Source organism: Mastigoproctus giganteus, chromosome 2, assembly GCF_048544385.1.
Source record: "Mastigoproctus giganteus isolate SK-2022 chromosome 2, ASM4854438v1, whole genome shotgun sequence".
NCBI classification, from domain to species: domain Eukaryota; kingdom Metazoa; phylum Arthropoda; class Arachnida; order Uropygi; family Thelyphonidae; genus Mastigoproctus; species Mastigoproctus giganteus.
Window position 1 is genome coordinate 267,498,131 of NC_143576.1, and position 16,044 is coordinate 267,514,174.

Genomic DNA, 16,044 nt, shown 5'->3' on the forward strand with positions numbered 1-16,044 from the left:
AGACAATGCATTTGTGGGGAGATATGATTGAGGTGTTTAAGGCCTTGAATGGATTCAGTAATCTAAATGTTAATGGCATTTTACTCTTACTGAAACTACACATATGAGGGGACACAAATTCAAGCTGAGGAAGAATGGTTACAGGATAGATGTGTGGAAGTTTGTCTTCTACAGTGGTGGTTGATTGTTTGAACAAAATTCTATCTGTTGTTGTGCAAGTGGGTGGGTTGATAAATTCAAGGAAGAACTAGGCAAATCTTTAGAAGGTATGGATAGGTGAAGTCTGTAATTTTTTTTTTTTTTTTTTTGGTTGATCCTTTATAAACTTGCTTTCTTGCCTCATTTGCCATTACCGGTACTAATACTACAGACATTCGATTTTTCAGATTCTTTATTTAAGGCACTCCCCATCCAGTTGATAGGTGGAATAGGACCAGGGTATGTCTGCCAGGGGCAAAAGTTGATGACGTTGTAGAGCGGATATCATCTTTTAAGGGCACAAAAGGTGATATAGTTGTACACGTTGGCACTAATGACATTAAGAGTAGGAGACCGGCGGAATTACTTGACAAGTACAGGTCACTGATGAAAAAAAGCCGTGAATTAGGGTTGAAATTGAAAGTGTCTGCAATTCTGCCCAGACACGATAGGAGGGAGTATATGATGAGAGCCCTGTCAATCAATTCGGCCCTGGAAAGATTGTGCAGGGCTCAAGGGGTAGAATTTTTTTCAGCCTGGTCTGTACTTGTTAACAGGAGAGACTGCTTCTACAGGGATGGGATACACTTAAATAGAAAGGGTGCAAGAATGTTTGCTGATGCTATCGAGGCAACGTTAGGTGGGTCGGAAAACTGCTAGATTGGGGGGATACAAGGACTAATAGATTAACAGTAGCCACTGGCAGAGGTGAAAGTGATTCTTGCACTGCTTCTATTGGAATGAGCCGCAGCCTGGAAAATAAGATGCAGGATATTTCAGAGACTGCTGGGAATCATTGGGGTACAAGTAAACACATGGGTTGTGTTAGGGTAGCTAAGAAAAAGAACAGGTGCATGTATACTTGTGTGTACACCAATGCTAGGAGTTTAGTAAATAAATTTGATGAATTTGAGGTATTGCTCAAAACATCAAAGGCAGATATTGTGGGGATTTCAGAGACGTGGTGTCACACAGATATAAGAAATGCAGAACTGGAATTTGGGGAGTACAATGTCTACAGAAAGGATAGACAGGATAGGAAGGGAGGAGGGGTTATGCTATTAGTTAAAAAACACATAAAATCCAAGGAAGTGAAGCCAGTCGACATCGCTGGACAGTGCAGTGTCGAGTCAGTTTGGTGTGACATAAGCATTGGGAGATCAAAATTGAGAGTAGGAGTGTGCTATAGGCCTAATGACTCTGATGAGTATAATAAGAAACTGTTCGGAGAAATAGAGTGGGCCAGTAAATCAGAGAGTCTTATAATGGGGGATTTTAATTTCCCAGATATTGACTGGAATTTGGGGGCTGGTCACTCACACAGTAGCAAGGCTTTTGTGGATTTATTGGATGATTGTTTTCTACATCAGCATGTTCGGGAGGCAACTAGAGGGAGTAATACTCTTGATTTGATTATCAGTAGTGATTCTTCATGCATTAAGAATCTGCAGATAAATGAACCACTTGGTGGCAGTGATCACAGTGTGCTGAAGTGGGAGTTACTCAAAGAGGTAACTACCATTAGGGGTAAAGGGAAGGGGTATTGCTTTCGTAAAGGCGACTACAATGGACTGAGACAGTATTTAAATTCTATACAGTGGGATCAACTGATGATATTGCCAACAGCAAATTCAAAATGGGAAGCATTCAAAGAACTTATCGTGGAAGCTACTAGGCTTTACATACCAACTAAGAAATATTGTTCAAGGTTTAGGCCTAAATGGTTGTCAGATGAACTAATGAGGCATATGGCAGAGAAGAAAAATGCATGGGATACATACAAATTAACACGTGACACGGACGCCTATGATAGATACAAGTTGATCTGTAACCAAGTTACAAAGGAGGTTAGGCAGGCGAAGGCAGATTACGAGAGATCCTTGGCAAGGGATGCGAAGAAAAACAGCAAAGAGTTCTTTACTTATGTAAACTCTAGAAGGAAGGGGATGAATCAGATTGGTCCACTTGAGATCGATGGGTCAACTGTTGATGACCCTGCTCGGGTAGCTAACAAACTAAATGAATATTTTGCATCGACATTCACACATGAGGAGTTATTCAGCAAGGGGAATGCCAGAGGTGTATTCAACTCTAGCAGTAAGCTAGAGAATCTTGTAATAACTGAGAGCAAAGTGGAGGAGAAATTGTTGAAGATAAACACAAGAAAGGCACCTGGGGTGGATGGGATCTATCCAGTTATATTAAAGGAGGCAGCAAAGGAGGTAAGCAAACCCTTAGCCATAATTATGAGAGCTTCCTTGGACTCAGGGGAGGTACCCATTGACTGGAGATGTGCAAAGGTGACCCCAATTCACAAAGGGGGATCAAAGGCTGACACAAGTAATTATAGACCTGTGAGTTTAACTTCTGTTCCCGGAAAATTAATGGAGGCACTGGTGAAAGAAGCACTGCAGGATCACCTAGACAAGACTTCAGTTATAGCTAGGACACAGCATGGTTTTGTTAAGGGGAAGTCTTGCCTGACCAATTTGATTGGATACTATGATGCAGTCACAAAAGAACTGGATGCAGGGAATAACTTTGATATTATATACTTGGATCTTAGAAAGGCTTTTGATACTGTTGCACATGGAAGACTGCTGCACAAATTGGAGCAGTGTGGCATTGGAGGCAAGTTGCTGCTATGGATAAAGGGGTGGTTGAGGGGGAGAAGACAGAGAGTGGTAATCAATGGACACTGCTCATCGTGGACTAATGTTATTAGTGGAGTCCCTCAGGGTTCAGTATTGGGGGCCTTATTGTTTTCTGTATTTATAAATGATATTGATGATGGTATATCAGGCTTAATGTCCAAGTTTGCAGACGATACGAAGGTTGGCAGGGTTGTTAAGGACACTACTGACACTATGCTGCTGCAACAGGATTTGGAAAGGTTGAGCAGATGGGCTTCGAGGTGGCAAATGAAGTTTAACATTGACAAATGTAAAGTACTACATATGGGAAACAGCAACCCCAGAGCAACGTATCAACTCTGTGGTACTACACTGACAGTGGTAGAGAATGAAAGGGACCTGGGGGTGGTGGTGCAGGCAGATATGAAGTTCTCTGAGCAGTGCAGACGAGCTGCAAGAGTAGCTCATGGTGTATTGTCAATGATATATAGGAATTTTTCTAGCAGGGATAAGGAGGTGATTATTCCCTTGTATAAAGCAATGGTCAGGCCACACCTAGAGTACTGTATACAGGTCTGGAGGCCTCATTTCAAGAAGGATGTAGAGCTGCTGGAAAGAGTACAGAGAAGGGCAACAAGATTAGTGAATGGAACAAAGGGGTGCTCTTACGAAGAAAGGCTTAAGTTTTGCAAATTACAGTGTCTGGAGACTAGGCACCAGCGAGGTGATCTGATAGAGGTGTACAAAGCCTTGAATGGTTTGAGCATGCTCAATGCTGATGGGATTCTTCCTCTAGCTCAGAAAAATCACCTGAGAGGGCATAAATTCAAATTGAGGAAAGACAGATGTAGGATAGATGTGCGGAAATTTGCCTTTAGCCAGCGGGTGGTTGGTGGGTGGAACAGACTTCCATCCCTTGTCGTGGAAGTTGATAGCCTAAATAAGTTTAAGGCTCAGCTGGACAGGTATTTCGAACGAACAGAGGGGTGAAGTGGAAGTGGTTATTTTTATTTATTTATGTTACTTTTTTTTTTTTTGGCTGATGCTGCATAAGCTTGCTTTCTTGCATCAAATGCCTCTACTAATGCTAATGCTAATGCTCCCAATTCACATGTCATTAATTGATATTAGAAGTGTAATCTAAAATACAAAATTGTATTTGTTGCATCTTCTCTAACAGTTATAGTCTGTGTTATATCTTATCATGTCTTTATATAATCAATACATACTTTAATCAAAAGACATTCATCTATCTTTTATAAAAAAACAAGGTAAGCAACAACACAGTTTCTTAAAGAAAAGATGAAAGTAATTTTTAATGGTCTCTCTTGTGTTCAGAGACTGTGAGGCTGTTCAATCTCCAACAAACCTTTATTTATTACTTTAGTGTTCTATAAAAAAATAGATGGAAATATTTTGAATTTTAAATAGTTATACTCACAGACAAATTCTAAATCTATAGCTAAAATTCTATAAGTTAAGTTTAAAATTATAATTAATATGTATAAAATATATTAATACTAAAATATCTTTTAAACCAGGATCACTTTTTTTAACCCTACTTTTTCTACAGGCTTTAAACTTTCCAACTGCAGAAATCTCTAGGGAACATAATACCTACAATCAATAGAATCATACTGTAATTTTCTAAATTGGCGATACAAACATGATTAATATGTTGATCATATCTGTGTACAAATGGTACACAGATATGATCACAACTATGGAATAATAATTCCCTCCCTATAATGGGAGGGAATTATTATTCCATAGTTGCATAATTGAGATTATAGCTGTACAGCCAAAAGAACCCAAGGTCACCACCAGATGCAGTATATTTTAGAAGAAAGGATGGTGGGATGATTAGAGCATTTTTAGATTAATTTTAACCCAAAAGTAATCATATAAATGTATGAAATAATGTATACACTTGATTCTAATCTCATTTTGAACTTAGTATAATATAAATGCAATATTTGTAGTCACTCTTTTCTTTTTTTTTCTAGTTTACTAATCGCTCTACATCTTAAACACATTATGTATGGCAGTGACTTTGGGTTCATCTCTGCAGAATGCTTTTGACACGTTGAGGTATTCATGCCAACAACTTGAGGCTGTTTTGACTGCTAAAGGAAGTGCTACAAGGTTGATGTACATAAACATTAAAAACCATAGCATTCCTTGCCTTAACAGAATTAGCAAAAACACACAAGAGTCAAACATGTAATGGATTTAGATAAGTGCTGGGCTTGTCTGATGATATGATGTAATAACCCAACTGTACAAAATTATTTCTTTGTATCAAATTCAATTTTCTAAATTGTATAATTTATACATGGAAATTGTATTTTAAACTACATAAGTCATTCAAATGCAAACCGCAAAAGTTAAATAAAAGTTTTATTTCACATATGAGAAGGAAACTATGCATGTCAGCCTTCCTCTCACGTGTACTAATGGTGTGAAATGTCATTTGTTGGGATTTGCAGACCACAAAGATTTGGTTGCTGTTAAGGGGGTCAATTTTACATTATCCATTTGACAAGTGGATATAGAATTGAGGAGCAATTCTATATCCACAGCTGAGGCTATTCCTCAGCATCAGTATTCAGGAGAGAATAAACTTGCTCATTTAATAATTTTTCACCCAATTAGCCTCATTTTGTGGGATTTACCTAAAGGTGTAACTACCATCAAAGATTAAGGGAGGGGCTTTGGCTTTTGTAAAGGAGACTACAGTGGTCTCAGTCAGTTTTTAAATTCTATCCAGTGGGATCAACTGATGATGTTAACGATGATGAATTCTAAATGGGGCCTTCACAGACTTAATCTTGGATGCTACTAGGCTTTTCATACCAATTAAGAAATACGGTACTAAGTACTATAGGTTCTAATACCTCTCGTGTTTAGGGTTTACATAAAAAAAAAAAAAAAACAATTCAGAAATACTGTTCAAGGTTTAGGCCTAAATGGGTGTCAGATGAATTAATGAGGCTCGTGGCTGGGAAGAAGAATGCATGGGATGCATATAAATTATCAAGTGACACAGAAGCCTATGGCACATATAAGCTAGCCTGTAATCATCACAAAGGAGGTTAGGCAGACTAAGGCAGATTACGAAAAAATCTTTGGCAACGCATGCAAAAAAAAATGGTAAAGACTTCTTTACTTATGCAAACTCTAAAAGGAAAGGGATGAATCAAATTGGTCCATTTAACATGGATGGATCAACTATTGATGATCAAGCTCAGGTAGCTGATAAACTTAATAAGATTTTTGCATCTACATTCACACATGAGGAGTTATTCAAGGAGGGGAATGCCAAATTGGAGCAATATGGTATTAAGGGTAAGTTGCTACGGATAAAAGGGTGATTGAGTGAGAGAACACAAAGGGTAGTAATCAATGGGCGCAGCTCTTCATGAACTAATGTTATTAGTGGAGTTCCACAGGGTTCGATGTTGGGCCCACTGTTGTTTTGTATATTTATCAATGATATTGATGAAGGTATATCAGGCTTAGTGTCAAAGTTTGCAGATGCTACAAAGGTTGGCAGAGTTGTTAATGACAGTGTGCTACTGAAACAGGATCTAGAAAATTTGGGCAGATGGGCTGAGAAGTAGCAACTGAAGTTTAACCTTGACAAATGCAAAGTACTGCATATGGGTAGAAGTAACCCCAGAGAAACATACCAACTGTGTGGTACTACACTTAAGGTGGTAGAAAATGAAAAAAACCTGGGAGTAATTGTGCAGTCAGATATGAAGTTTTCTGAGCAATGCAGACAGGTGCAAGATCAGGTCATAAGGTTTTGTCAATGATATACAGAAATTTTGCTAGCAGGGAAAAGGAGGTGATTATCCCTTTGTATAAGGCAAAGTGAGGACACGTGCTGAATACAGGTATGGATGCCTCATTTTAGGAAGGATGGAGATTTGCTTGAACATGTACAGAGAAGGGCAACAAGATTGGTGAGGGGAATGAAGGGATCCTCTTACCAAGATAGGCTTAAGTTATGCAAATTGCAGCAGCTGGCAGGTTAGGCATCTGCGAGGTGATCTGAATGAGGTATATAAGTCCTTGAATGGGTTGAGCATGCTGACTTCTGATGGTATTCTTCCACTTGCTCAGATTACAAACCAAATGGGGAATAAATTAGAATTGAGGAAACAGAGTTGTAGAATAGATGTGTGGAAATTTGCCTTGAGCCAGCAGGTGGTTAATTGCTGGAACAAACTTCCATCTGTCATTGTGGAAGATGATAACTTAAATAATTTCAAGGAGGAACTGGACAAACATTTTTGGTCGTGTGAATTATATTTTATTTTATTTTTTGGCTGATGCTACATAAGTTCATATGTTTGCTTTCGTGCATTACATGCCTGTATTACTATTACTAAAAGGTGACAAAAGTAACTATAGACCTGTTAGTTTAACTTGTTTTCTGGGGAAAATAATGGAATCACTGGTTAAAGAAGAATTGCAGGATTATCTAGACAAGACTGCAGTAATAGTTAAGACACAGCATGGGTTTGTTAAAGGGAGGTATTGTCTGACCAATTTGATTGGATACTATGATGTGGTCACAAAGGAACTGAATGCAAAAAAATAATTTTGATATAATATACTTGGTTTTCAGGAAAGCTTTTGTTTCCTATATGTAGTACTTTACATTTGTCAATGCCAAACTTCATTTGCCACCTCTCAGCCCATCTGCTCAACCTTTCCAGATCCTGTTGCAGCAGCATAGCATCAGTAGTGTCCTTAACAACCCTGCCAACCTTTGTATCATCTGCAAACTTGGACATTAAGCTTGATATATCATCATCAATATCATTTATAAATACAGAAAACAATAATGGAACCAATACTGAACGCTGAGAGACTCCAATAATAACATTAGTCCACGATGAGCAGTGTCCATCGATTACCACTCTCTGTCTTCTCCCCCTCAACCACCCCTTTACCCATAGCAGCAATTTGCCTCCAATGCCATACTGCTCCAATTTGTGCAGCAGTCTTCCACGTGCAACAGTATCAAAAGCCTTTCTAAGATCCAAGTATATAATATCAAATTTATTCCCTGCATCCAGTTATTTTGTGACTGCATCATAGTATACAATCAAATTGGTTAGGCAAGACTTTCCCTTAACAAAACCATACTGTGTCCGAATTATAACTGAAGTCTTTTCTAGATGATCCTGCAGTGCTTCTTTAACCAGTGCCTCCATTAATTTTCCTGGTAGAGAAGTTAAACTAACAGGTCTATAATTACTTGTGTTTTCCTTTGATCCTCCTTTGTGAACTGGGGTCACATTTGCTCATCTCCAGTCCGTGAGTACATACCATGAGTCCAAGCAAGCTCTCATAATTATAGCTAAGGGTTTGCTAACTTCATTTGCTGCCTCCTTTAATATAACTGGATAGATCCCATCCACCCAGGTGCCTTTCTTGTGTTTATCTTCAACAATTTCTCCTCCACTTTACTCTCAGTTATTACAAGATTATCCAGCTTACTGCCAGAGTTGAATACACCTTTGGCATTCCTCTTGCTGAATAACTTCTTGTGTGTGAATGTCGATACAAAATATTCATTAAGTTTGTTAGCTACCTGAGCAGGATCATTAACAGTTGAACCATCGATATCAAGTGGACCAATCTGATTCATCCCCTTCCTTCTAGAGTTTACATAAGTAAAGAACTCTTTGCTGTTTTTCTTTGCATTCGTTGCCAAAGATTTCTCATAATCTGCCTTCGCCTGCCTAACCTCCTTTGTAACTTGGTTACAGATCAACTTCTACCTATCATAGGCTTCTGTGTCACATGTTAATTTATATGTATCCCATGCATTTTTCTTCTCTGCCATATGTCTCATTAGTTCATCTGACATCCATTTAGGCCTAAACCTTGAACAATATTTCTTAGTTGGTATGTAAAGCCTAGTAGCTTCCAAGATAAGTTCTTTGAATGCTTCCCATATTGAATTTGCTGTTGCTAACATCATCAGTTGGACCCACTGTATAGAATTTAAATACTGTCTCAACTCTAAAACTAAGGGGATGAATCTGATTGGTCAACTTGACATCGATGGTTCGACTGTTGATGATCCTGCTCAGATAGCAAACAAACTGAATGAGTATTTTGCATCTACATTCACACATGAGGAATTATTAAGGTTTGAATATGGCAGAAGGTTGTCAAATTGTAGCAGGATACTTAATGATTTTGGAATATCTGAAAGCAAAGTGGAGGAGAAATTGTTGAAGTTAAACATAAGAAAAGCACCTGGGGGTGGATGGGATCTATCCAGTTATATTAAAGGAGGCGGCAAAGCAACTAAGCAAACCCTTATCCATAATTATGAGAGCGTTCTTGGACTCAGGGGAGGTTCCCATGTGCAAATGTATCCCCAATTCACAAAGGGAGAATCGAAGGGTGACACGAGTAATTACAGACCAGTTAGTTTAACTTCTGTTCCAGGTAAAATAATTGAGTCACTGGTTAAAGATGCATTGCAGGATCATCTAGACAAAACTGCAGCAATAATTGACAAAACTGCAGCAAATGAGGCCTCCAGGTCTGGAGGCCTCATTTTAGGAAGGATGTAGATTTACTTGAGCGTGTACAGAGAAGGGCAACATGAGTGGTGAGGGGAATGAAGGAATCCTCTTACCAAGAGAGGCTTAATTTCTGCAAATTGCAGTGGCTGGAGACTAGGCACCTGCACGGTGATCTGATTGAGGTGTACAAAGCCTTGAATGGGTTGAGCAAGCTGAATTCTGATGGGATCCTTCCACTTGTACAGATTACGAACCTAAGGGGGCATAAATTCAAATTAAGAAAAGACAGATGTAGAATAGATGTGCAGAAATTTGCCTTTAGCCAGCGGGTGGTTAATTGCTGGAACAAACTTCCATCTGTCATTGTGGAAGTTGATAGGTTGAATAAATTTAAGGTGGAATTGGACAGGCATTTGGAGGGAATGGTGTGATTTTTTTTTTTTTTTTTATTTTTGGCTGATGCTGCATAAGCTTATACACTTGCTTTCTTGCATCACATGCCACTACTACTACTACCATCGTAGTTGCCTTTACGAAAACAAAAACCCTTCCCTTTACCCTTATTGGTAGTTACCTCTTTGAGTAAATCCCACTTCAGCACACTGTGATCACTGCCACCAGTGGTTCCTCTATCTGCAGATTCTTAATGCATGAAGAATCACTACTGATAATCAAATCAAGAGTATTACTCCCTCTAGTTGCCTCCCGAACATGCCGATGTAGAAAACAATCATCCAGTAAATCCACAAAAGCCTTGCTAGTGTGTGAGTGACCAACCCACAAATTCCAGTCAATATCTGGGAAATTGAATTCCCCCATTATAAGACTCTCTGATTTACTAGCCCACTCTATTTCCCTGTACAGTTTCTTATTATACTCATCAGAGTCATTAGGCCTATAGCACACTCCTACTATCAATTTTGATCTCGCAATGCTTACGTCACACCAAACTGACTCGACACTGCACTGTCCAGCAATGTCGACTGGCTTCACTTCCTTGGATTTTATGTGTTTTTTAACTAATAGCATAACCCCTCCTCCCTTCCTATCCTGTCTATCCTTTCTGTAGACATTGTACTCCCCAAATTCCAGTTCTGCATTTCTTATATCTGTGTGACACCACGTCTCTGAAATCCCCACAATATCTGCCTTTGATGTTTTGAGCAATACCTCAAATTCATCAAATTTATTTACTAAACTCCTAGCATTGGTGTACACACAAGTATACATGCACCTGTTCTTTTTCTTAGCTACCCTAACACAACCCATGTGTTTACTTGTACCCCAATGATTCCCAGCAGTCTCTGAAATATCCTGCATCTTGTTTTCCAGGCTTCTGCTCATTCCAATAGAAGCAGTGCAAGAATCAATTTCACCTCTGGCAGTGGCTACTGTTAATCTATTAGTCCTTGTATCCCACCAAGCTAGTAGTTTTCCAACCCACCTAACACTGCCTCAATAGCATCAGGAAATATTCTTGCACTCTTTCTATTTAAGTGTATCCCATCCCTGTAGAAGCAGTCTCTCCCCGGATTCTTCCTCTTGCTCAGGATTATGAACCTTAGGGGACATTCATTCAAATTGAGGAAAGACAGTTGTAGAACAGATGTGCAGATAGTTGCCTTTAGCCAGCGGATAGTTGATTACTGGAACAGACTTCCATCTTTTGTTGTGAAAGTTGATAGCTTAAGTAAATTTAAGGCTGAGCTGGACAGACATTTGGAGCGAATGGATGGGTGAAATTGGAGGTTTTTATTTATTTTTTTTTGCTGATGCTGCATAAGCTTGGTTTCTTGCGTCACATGCCTCAACTAATGCTAATGCTCATGCTAATTTTTCTGAGCAGACCCACGTGGGATGATATCTGCTTACATTACATATACAAAGGAAGTGGTAGTTAAGTAACTAATTTTTCAAACATTTTGTATGTGAAATGATGAATTTGAAAGAGATATAATGAGTCCACTGTTAGTGTAAACTGGATTGAGATTCGCATGACTACTGCTTCTAAGGATGGTTGAAGTAGATATGTTTCAGGGGAATTGATTAGAAACATCACTCCACAGTGGGCACCAGTGGAAGAGGAAATCTTCTTTTCTGTATATAGAGTAGCATTTTATTGCTACATTTACTTGTGAAGTTTAGTTTGTTTCTTGGAGACATTTGCCTGTGCATTATGCTTATTAATCATCATGAATGTCATCGAAACAGATAGAAATTCTAAACCTAAGTGGTGCATGCTATTGTATGCATCACTTAGGTTTGTTTCTGTGCCTTTTGTATTTGTGATGCACTGAACCAGGAGTCAGGTCCAGATGACATATGACCACAATATCAATCATCTGATTAGAACTGGATGGTACAGAGGTTGTTTGTTGTATTTAGTATTGTATTGTGCCCAATCTGATGTTGAGATGTTAGGAGGGACTAAGTCATCAGTTTGTAGCAGTCTTTTATTTCTGCTGTTTTAGAGTTTCTGCATAACAATGTGTAGTAACAAGCGGTGATATTTGCTTTTTTTGCTTCCAGATACATGACTTTATGCTCTATTTTGTATTTCTGCATTATTTTTCTCTTTTCTACATGTCACAGTGATTAAAGCTTAGGCTCTCTATGCTTAGGCTCAAAGGTGGATATTAGTTACCTTTATCAAAGGAGAAACAGGCTTGGCCTACAGTTCCCATCCAGAGCTTATTTTATTTTACTATTTCTATGGGAATGGATATAGTGTGATTTTGTTAATGAAAGAAGTGATAGCTTCAGAGAGATAGATGTCGGTAAACAGACTTGACATTGAAGCCTTCCAATATATCTTCTTCCTGGAATCAAAGCTGCGAGATTCTGTTAATAAAATTTGAAAAATTTCTTAATGTAAGAAATTGGGGGATTGCAGAGGATGGGGGAGTTCCTGTGGTAATTTTACTATACTGTACCTAAGGTGCTGTCTTCTGCTCACCTCTTCTGGAAGTTGTCTTGCTTATGAGCCTTAATGTTGGCAAATATCTGGGGGAGGGAACTCCCACATCTTTGTTCAGATGGGATATCTTTGTCCCTTCAGAGTTTATGGGATTCAGTATTTTGTCCATCTTTTTTTCACTATTTTTGTTCTCTCTCTCTCTCTGGAGCAAATTACGCTCCTTTTTGAAGAACCCTAATTGCAGCCATCAGCAAGAAGTCTGTTACTATGGTTGTGAATAAACTAATACTGTTATTTAAGTTAGTGCCTATTCATTAAAGTTTGTGTATGGTTGGGATGTGGGGTTGTTCCAACAGGCCACAATATTTCATTTCACTGGTTCCTAGGTTTACACTTGCAAATACAAGATGGTCTCTAAACCCAAAATATGTATGAAAATGCAAAATTCCCGTCACTAATTTCAGGCTTAGAGGCTCTGCAAATGTAATCTCAGGAACAGCAGAAAGGCATCCATGTATACTCAAAAATGTCTGTATTTATTTTTTATAAAGAAAAAATTAAAATAAAATTGAGCATTCTAAGTTTGAAATTGAAACATATGTCATGAGGTGCAACCAATAAACAAAACAAATAAGAAAATGTTTCTTCCTCATTTTAAAAAAAATTAATGCTTAATTGATATAAGAAACCATTACAGATTATAAGAATTACTGCTGACTTATATTTCAAAATTAAACAAAATATAAAAAAGTGTACTCACTTTGGCATTTCCCTTTTCATCTAAAAGTATGTTCTCCAACTTCAAGTCTCGATGGCAGATTCTGTTCTAGAATATTATATTTTATATTATTAAAATTTTTCATTGATTATTTACAATTTTAACATGAGAAAATTCACAATTTCACATGAGTAGCTGAAACTGAAAAAAAAAAAAAAAAACCTTTGATCATTCATTTCACACAGTTTGTTATTTGGTTTTTTTTTTTTTAGCAGCATTAGCATCTAAAGCCATTTGCTCCGGGGATATGCGGTGGTCATTACCTGACCTTTCCGCATCCTCCATATCTGGTAGTCACAGGCTTGAACGTCGGTCTAATCAAGAAGCGTGTGCTACGCACTGCTGCTCCTGCCCACCTGCCTACGGAGGCGCCTTTCACACAGTCATGCTGCTACTAGGTCTATTGTATATGTATAACATATTGTATCATGAATATTGCATATTGTCTAACAAAAATGTTGAATCAAATTATTTATGAAGTATTATTATAAAAGACAATTGCATTATAATCCATAATATTTTTATTAGATATGATTTCCCTCATACATACCACAAAAATAAACCAACCTGCTAACTGTCACGCAAAATACACAACAGATGACATACATACGTGCACTTGCACATACATAACAGGACAGCGTCCTCATTGCAACTTTCTATTATCTACTGTTTCCTTGAAAATCATCTTCAATACAAAAGAGTTCAAGGAAATTGTTAAGAATGCAAGGGTGAACAAATTGTAAAACAAAGGCACTAAACTGCACTGAATCAATATAATAAAACAAAACTTTAATTAACGAATCATTTTAATAACAAAATAATTTTCAAACAATCGTATTATTTTCCATTTTTCTAACATTAAATCTAATGTTAAACTAAAAAGCAAAGTATTTATTAGCTCTATAATTTCTTCCAGAACTTAATATGGCACTAATACATATTTTCAGGTGGTAGATGACTTTCATCAACCGGTGAAATACCACCACTTTGCTTATTGGAGGCTTGAAGTGGTGAAACCCATGTTTAGTCTCTAGAGCAAAGTTTCCGGCATCTCCCCCCATACTTCTCCTTCAACCCATGCACAGTACTAAGTACTATAGGTTTTGATACCTTTCGTGTTTAGGGTTTTCATAAAAAAAAAAAAAAAAAAAAAAAATGTTCGTTCTCATATACCTTGTAAGGTATATCAGAACAAACCATAATCATTTTAATTATGGCTAAGGGTTTTCTTACTTCCCTTGCTGCCTCCATTCGATTAGACCAGGGTTCTAATCAAATAGATAGATTCCATCTGCCACAGGTGCCTTTTTTTAGCTTTAACTTCAACAATTTCTCCTTTACTTTGCTCTCAGTTATCATGAAATCACTTAGCACCCTGTTAGAGTTTGATAAACTTCTGGCATTCCCCTCCTTGAATAACTCCTCATGTGTGAAAGTTCATGCAAAATACGCATACAGTTTATCAGCTACTTGATCAGGATCATCAATAGCCGAACCATGTATTTTAAGTGGACCAATCTGTTTCATCCCCTTGCTTCTAGAGTTTACATAAGTAAAAACTCTTTGCTCAGACATAGCATGAGTTTGTTAAGGGGAGGTCTAGTCTGACCAATCTGATTGGATTCTATGATGTGGTAAGAAAGGAACCGGATGCAAAAAATAATTTTCATATCATGTACTTAGATTTCAGGAAAGTTTTTGATACATTTTGCACTTGGAAGACTGCTGTGCAAATTAAAGAAGTATGGCATTAGGGGCAAGTTGCTGCTATGAATAAAGAGATGGTTGAGTGGAAGAAGACAGAGAGTGATAATCAATGGACACTGCTCTTCATGGAATAATGTTATTAGTAAATTCCTCCAGGGTTCAGTGTTGGGACCATCGTTGTTTTTTGTATTTATCAACAATATCGATGAAGGTATATCAGGTTTAAGGTCCAAGTTTGCAGATGATACAAAGGTTGGCAAGGTTGTTCATGACATTAAAGACAGTATGTTACTGCAAATGGATCTAGATTGGGCAAATGGGCTCAGAAGTGGTAACTGCAAAGTACTGCATATGGGTAGCAGTAACTCAAGAGAAATGTACGAACTGTGTGGTACTACACTCAATGAAGTGGAGAGTGAAAAAGACATGGGAGTAATTCTGCAGTTGGAAATGAAGTTTGCTGAGCAGTGCAGATGGGCTGTCAGAGCAGATCATGGAGTTCTGTCAATGATCGACAGGAATTTTGCTAGCAGAGATGTGATTATCGCGTTGTACAAGGCAATCGTCAGGTCACCCCTTCAATACTATGTACAGGTCTGAAAGCCTCATTTTAGGAGGGATGTGGAGTTGCTAGAATGAGTACAAAGAAGGGCAACAAGATTGGTGAGGGGAACAAAGGGATGTTCTTACCAAGTTAGGCTTAAGTCTGCAAATTGCAGCACCTGGAAGACTTTGAATGGGTTGAGCAAGGTCAATGCTGATGAGATTCTTCCTCTTGCTCAGATTAAGAATCTGAGGGGGAATAGATTCAAACTGAGGAAAGACAGTTGTTCAAAAGATGTGCAGAAATTTGCCTTTAGCCAGCAGTAGGTGATTGCTGGAACAGACTTCCATCTCTTGTTGTGGAAGTTTGTAGTTTAAATAAATTTAAGGCTGAGCTGGATAAGCATTTGGAGTGAATAGATGAGTGGAATTGGAGGGTTTTTTTTTTTTTTTTTTTTTTGAGTGATGCTGCATAAGCTTGCTTTCTTGCATTGTATGCCTCTGCTTAGGGTAAAGTCAAGACAGATAGAGAGACCAACAAATACCTCAGGATGATGCAGGCTCGGCAGTTACAGCACAAAAAACACTGAGGCCTGCATGACCGAAAAATACCATCAGAGACTCAGAATTAGCATTAGTAAAGGCATTTGATGCAAGAAAGCAAGCTTATGCAGCATCAGCCAAAAAATAAATAAATAAATAAAAAAA

At 38.1% G+C, this 16,044-nt stretch overlaps 1 protein-coding gene across 1 annotated transcript in view; it reads right to left on the reverse strand.

Moving 5' to 3' along the window:
* LOC150090458 (uncharacterized) overlaps positions 1–16,044 on the reverse strand; it is a 246,823-nt gene that overhangs the window by 56,282 nt on the left and 174,497 nt on the right. Inside the window, exon 4 of the mRNA XM_090390323.1 lies at positions 13,069–13,134. Coding sequence (XP_090246449.1) covers positions 13,069–13,134 — 66 coding nt within the window. The remainder of the gene's footprint in view (positions 1–13,068; positions 13,135–16,044) is intronic.